Here is a 6,502-nt window from a genome sequence, read left to right on the forward strand (position 1 = left end):
GAATGTTCAACAGCATTCCAAGTGAATATATTGCATGGTCCGAAATTTTGGAAAGAACAAGGCCTCTTCAACACTGAAGAATAGAAACCAATCGTTTCTTCCAGTGCTTATATATACTTCCACTTCAAAAAGATAAACATTCCACACACTTATTAGGGAGAAATGTTTAAGAGTGATATCGACATGCATAATTACATAACCTAATCATTTAGATTGTAGACTCACAAAATATTAGACAAAAGCTTGGTCAAGATCCATGTGTAGAGAACTGCAAATGTGGCTCCTACTGGGATTGTCACAACCCAAGAAGCCACAATCTCTTTCACGGTTTCTGCTCTGACACTGTTTAATCCCCTTGCAAACCCTACTCCCATCACTGCACCCACCAATGTATGGGTAGCTGATATGGGGAGTCCCAGCTTTGATGCAAACAGAACAACAGAAGCTGCAGCGAATTCCGCTGCAAATCCTCTAGTTGGTGTGAGCTCTGTTATCTTCTTCCCGATCGTCGCTATCACTCTATAACCCCACATTGTAAGCCCTGCTACTATTCCAAATCCTCCCCATGCAAGAACATCGGTGGGGATAATGATTGCAGCTCCAGTAGCGGCACCGCCATGGAGAATAGACAATGCAGCGGCTAACGGACCTATAGCATTTGAGACATCATTTCCGCCATGGGCGAATGACATGAAACAGGCTGAGAGGATCTGCAAATAGCCAAAGACCCCATAAACTATCTCCAATTGGGTACCTTTAGGGCCTTCTATGTCGGATAGAAACCCGATATTTTTATTTTGAACGACGTTCTCATTCTTCTCTGGTTGCATAGAAGTGGATTTGACAAGGAGATGACCAAGCTGTTTTCTTATAATTCTGTCAACTAAGAAGGCACCAACAGCACCACAGGCCAAAGCCTGGGTTAGAGCCAAGGGAAAGGTCTTGCTTAGAGGAAAAGCAGCAAAAGAGATTCCAGTTACACCCACAAAGACAGCAATTGGTGCAGCTGCAGCGGCAGCTTGTCCTGGATTTGGAGCACTGTATACAAACTGGAGAAAAAACACAGGTTGTAAGTAAAGGATAAGGAAGTAGTAGGTGCCATTAGTGCAAGGAAGTGAGCTTATAGCAGATCATTGAGCTCTTAAAGAGAATTACATACCCTACGTATGCATTTGTAAACTAGAAACGACATCAACGCTCCCATTACCGGAGAGATCACCCATGATGAAGTCACCCTTGCTAGTGAACCCCAAAAGACGGCACCAGCTCCTCCGTAGACGAGACCAAATCCAACCATAGATCCTACTATACAGTGAGTTGTGGAGACAGGCCAACCAAAATATGATGCAACCTGTACATATAACACAATAATTTGTTAACGATAGAAATAGAAAGAAGAATATTGAATACAAATATATATCAGTGGAAATGCCATGATCATTGTTGCAGAATAAGTTTTAAAAGGAATTTAATTTGGTGACTCTTTCTTGCCTGTAAATGCAGGAACACTCGAGAATTAAATTTGGTATCAGAATGATGCCGAACTGGCTATTTTCAAACCATTTCCACAATCTCCATATGCTATTGAGTCCTGCATTATTGAAGTTACAGAGTTCCTAAGCTCTATAGTTGAAGAAAGTGTGAAGGCTGCGGCAAGTTTCCTATCATTGATCCGTTAGCAAGACATAGGAATGGGATGGAAAAGGAATAGTCCAGTTTTGAGTTTTGGCTGATTCAAAGGCAATTACATTCAGTATTATCTTTCAATGTTCTAATGGAAATAACACAGGAATCGCATAAACATTTTGTTTTCATCATAAGACCTAGTTAATTATACGGAAATGGGCATAAAACATAAACCACTCGATAAACATTTGTCTAACCGATATGAGATTTATGTTCTTGATACTCCCATACACTTGTGGGTTTACCCATATAAAACACTCGATAGACATTTTTCTAACGGATGTGGGAGAACAAATCAATCATCAATGTATAGACTTGCTTTCTAACAACATTTGATTAGTCCACGATCAATGAATAGAGTCGGTAACAAAAAATTAAAGTAATCAAAAGACCATACCTGCAACCAAGTGCCAGCAGCAGCCAAAGAAGACAACAAACCAGCAAAAAGCAGAGTATCCCTCCCTTGAAACACATTAGCCACAAGAATTCCCTTTTGCATTGTGCTGGTCACGTGGGTGCCCATCAAAAGCGCCCCAGAGAATTCCAGAATCGCCGCAGTCAACACAGCCTGCCGGAGCGTCAAAGCTCCAGACCCAACAGAAGTTCCCATGGCATTGGCCACATCATTAGCCCCAATATTCCAAGCCATGTAAAACCCAAATAATAGCGTCACGTAAGACAAGATTTTGGTCTTCAACGCCAAGCCCTGCCCCAAAGACTTCATCAATAAAGGAAAACTGAGAGCCGCCAATGCTATGCAAATTGAGATCGCAGAGGCCGTTCTGGAAGATATATTGAAGGCTTGAGCCATTCCAGGTTTGTGAGACTTTTCGATCTTAGTCTCTTTCTTTTCCTGATTTTCCCCATCCGCTTCAGCAAAAGACGATATACTGGCGAAAGTGTGAGTTAATCTAGAGTTATTGCCTCTCAAGGCAGGAAGAAAAGACTTGGGTGGTGATGGGTTTGGCTTGAAGAGCACATTATCTCCATTGAAAGAGCGGTGTTTGTGGAAATGCAAGTGAGAGTTCCGGACAAAAAATGCTTCTGCGGGAGCGGTGTTTCTTGGGGAAGAAAGGCAATAAGAAGTAATCATGTTTTAGTGGGAAAAACAGAGAAGAGAGAATATGGAACAGAATTATTCGGCAGTGGGAATCTTAGCCATGGAATATGGTGAACCAGGTGGTGGTCGTAGAGGAAGAGGAATGGAGGAGTGTGCATTTGTTGGTGGGAAAGGGAGGTGTGCAGGTATTTTTGGCTTTTTGCTTTGGTTGGAACTTGATTCAAACGAGTGGTGCGTGTGGTTTCTGCCTTTCTGGAGGGGCTCCACTGTCATATATCCACAATTTTATTAACAAATAATAAACTCACATAATAAATACATGAGTTATAATAAGGATATTAGTAGTTGATATTATAGTTATCTCAACTGTTAATTAAGTTACAAGTGAGTCATTGGTTGAACTGTAATCACATTGCATGTGAGAGATCACCCACCCTTTAGACTATGGGTTCGAATCCTACCCTCTCCCCAAACCTCTTGTTTCAAAAAAAAAAATGCTAACTAAATTGTACAGAATTTCATATGCGCTATATGAGACACGTATAACCATGAATTCACTCGAAACACCTAAACCATTAGTTGGACTAGTAAAGATAATGTGTAATCACTATGGTGATCAGGGTTCAAACTTTCTTTCCTCTTTTTTTTTTAAAAAAAAAATTAGATTAGAGATTCTCTAAAGTTGATATATTTTATTTTCTGGTAGGAGAAATGGTAGCCTGACGTATGGTCAGTCAGTCAGTGTCCCGTTTGTAGAGCACACCCACGAAGACTTTCTTTTTTTTGTATGGACACCCATGAAGACTTGCATGCTATAAAACATTGGTTCCATGTTTTTCCCCTTTCTTTTCTTTTCTTTTCCTTTTTTAATTCTTATAAAAGCAAGATTTCAAGGTGGGTTAGAGCCCACAAAGCTCCATACGCCTTTCAGTTCCAAGATGATTAAAGCAGGCAGTCCATCGGACATCTACGGCCCAATTTTCTGTTTCGTTGGCTAACTCGTTAAGCTCAACTATGGGCTATTGGATTATTACCATCTACTCATCTAGTCTAGTTAGTCACTTGGTACTCACTCTTCCAAATTAAAAAAATTATGGGTTCCAATGCAATAGATGAGATAATTTTCTAAAATAAAAGCGTGAGGGTGGGAATGGTACATCCACGGTCTCATATATTCTTGGCATTTTTTGAGTTGGAAGTCTTTTGATTGAAGCAACTGCCCTAGAAAAATTGGGTGGACAACTCTAGAAAGACTTGGAGATAATTTTCAACACGAGAGTCGGTCGCCGTCGGTGTTGTCTTGCCAATTTTCAATCTTTTCAACAACTTCAAACCTTCAACCACTTCAAGACGTGCGAGAAGATTGAGACCCATTACCAAAAATTCCTCACACGCACTTTTCCTCCACAGATTGGTCCCTAGCCTCTTTGTGTCTTGGAATCTAAGAGAGTATATTATCCTCTTTAAGCCCCTAATTTCCACATCAATGGGAGCCTTCCATACCTGCCAGTGCTATTCCACTTTCAATCGTTCATTTTTTATTCTCATGGATACATCGGATCAGCACGAATTTGTTCTTTTTGAACATTCTCACTTAATGGTATTTGAGCTCAAGAAAATGTCTCTTAGTATGGTAGGGATATGTGTATTCTTATAAACCACATGGTTTGTGTGTCACAAATCAATGTGGGATCTTAACACATTTAACTCTCTTTTTTTGGTAATTGAGACTTTCTCAACCCAACATATCCATTGAATAATTGAGTCAGCTATAAACTCTCACGCTGGCAACAGAAAATAGTCAAATACTGAGTTGAAACTCGTGCAGGATATAACGCTAAAATTGTTGGGCATGAAAAAAGGATACTATCTTTTCTCTGACGTGGCGTGGTGATGGTAGAATAGTCCAGTGATTTAGGTGGATATGTCCTGCATGTGGCATGCAGAGGATACTCCCGTTTCATGGTCTGCGTCTGGTATGAATGTGATATATGATGGGGCCCCATGCACAGCATCTCCATAGCCCACACGAAGCCTAAAATCGATACACACCTAACACACGTCTATGTTCCACCATTTGTGGATCACTGGGCATGTGAAAACCGATCTGCCTGGATTTCTTCCCCTTAATTTAGCGTACCTTGTCTGGTATTATTGATCAAACCAACATTAATTAGTTGATTTTTCTTTGTTTTTTAACAATAATCCTCCGATTCACCAACGAAAGGTGACTTGATTGGCTATCGCACGACTGGGTTAAACATATATTTATCCAAAATTTGATTTCTAACGTAAAATATATTTCTCAACTGTATTTTTTTAAAAAAAAAACAATAAACCTTCCATTCACTCTTTCACAAAACAAGGTCTGTGAAGTCTACATATTTCTAAGTACAGTTGTCATTTCATTTATCACAGAAACAACATAATTCGTTCATTGGTCACCCTTAAGTCACCAAATGAATTATTTTTTTTCTTTCTTTTGGGATGGAGAACTATCATTTGAGGACCCTTAACTCGCAGGTTCTAACACTCATTTGACGTGAATTTGACTTTATTTTCATATCGGACTTTGGTCCAAGACTTAACCGGTCTATGTTGTTTGTGGATATTATATGTGCTCTATAAATTTATCATTGAGATGAGGAACGGTGGATTATATATGCTTTCGATGTATTCCCTCATCAATCATCAAAAAAAAAAAAAAAAAAGTTTCAAAATGGTACATGTATTCATACAAACACTCCCTGATCATATCCTTCCAACAAAACATTGGGGTCTCGGGTCCCCCCTAATTTGGGTGTTTTACATTCGAGGAAAACATACTCATGTGGCTAGGTCAAAATTAAAAAGTTACTAACCTTGCCTTAGGCTTTCACACATGTGGTCTCACACGCTTTGAGGAAACCCCAGCCCCACAAAACGACAACCGATTATGCCAACTTGCGGTGTGGGGTTTCCGTGTCAACTCGGTGTGGCTCACATCCAAGTTACAAGTGGCCCAAGTGGGTCCCTTCCATGTGTGAAAAAGAGAAAAGTATTAACCGCGTATTCAATCCCCAAATATATTCAAGACAAAACCAAAGCAAAATTCAAGATACTAATGGAGTATTTGGTTATTAATCCAATGAGACTGAGTATGAGGCGAGCTTCAAGCGAGTGTGAGGTGAATATGAGATGAGTGTGAGATGAACATTACCGTGTTTGATATAAAATGAAAAGTGAGCATTAGTGTTAGAATTTTAATTGTATAATTTCTATACTATCCAATTTTTTGTACATAAAAATAAGAAGATTAATTTAATGATTGTGATTACTTCTTAATAAGGGATATAGTAATCTTTTGAGTATCAAACTCATTTTCCCTTGTGGAGATTAGTCAATCTCACCATTTTAATGAGCTTAGCTAATCTCCATTAGTAAGGAATGAGGGTGGGATGAGTTTGAGATTCCACCCTTCCAAACTCAAACAAACGAGGGAATGAGTGATTCTCACCCTATACTCGCCTCATTCTCTTTTCAAAATGCCAATCAAATGCCCTGTAATTTCCATAAGTGGAACAATGAAATATATCACACATAGGCAAAATTCAAGAACACAATTTCGTTCATGAAGAATCTACAGTTCCTGGGAATGATATTGATGTTTTTGTCTCAAAATCTGATTTGGGTCCTACACGTTTTGAAAATATTAAAGTGGCTAATGAAGGTGAATGAACCAAGCAAAGTGTGTGATATTCTCTCATCACTCACATA

General features: G+C 39.3%; 1 protein-coding gene across 1 annotated transcript; it reads right to left on the reverse strand.

The window, feature by feature from the left end:
• Positions 1 to 2,983, reverse strand: LOC120006859 (inorganic phosphate transporter 2-1, chloroplastic). Its single transcript, XM_038856968.1, has 3 exons — positions 2,084 to 2,983; positions 1,160 to 1,351; positions 1 to 1,049 (listed from the first exon to the last, which is right to left on the reverse strand). Exons 1-3 carry the CDS (start codon positions 2,777 to 2,779, stop codon positions 222 to 224), a joined length of 1,716 nt encoding a protein of 571 aa, XP_038712896.1. The 5' UTR covers positions 2,780 to 2,983; the 3' UTR covers positions 1 to 221.
• Positions 2,984 to 6,502: the final 3,519 nt, after the last annotated feature.

Source organism: Tripterygium wilfordii, chromosome 10 (genome assembly GCF_013401445.1).
Source record: "Tripterygium wilfordii isolate XIE 37 chromosome 10, ASM1340144v1, whole genome shotgun sequence".
Taxonomy (NCBI): Eukaryota; Viridiplantae; Streptophyta; class Magnoliopsida; order Celastrales; family Celastraceae; genus Tripterygium; species Tripterygium wilfordii.

Bases quoted from the DNA above. Each gene is read 5' to 3' on its own strand.
- LOC120006859 (XM_038856968.1), bottom strand. From the start codon at position 2,779: ATGATTACTTCTTATTGCCTTTCTTCCCCAAGAAACACCGCTCCCGCA. The intron at 1,352-2,083 runs GTATGGTCTTTT...TTATATGTACAG, and splicing joins CTGCTGGCACTTGGTTGCAG to GTTGCATCATATTTTGGTTG. The intron at 1,050-1,159 runs GTATGTAATTCT...TTTTTTCTCCAG, and splicing joins TTTACAAATGCATACGTAGG to TTTGTATACAGTGCTCCAAA.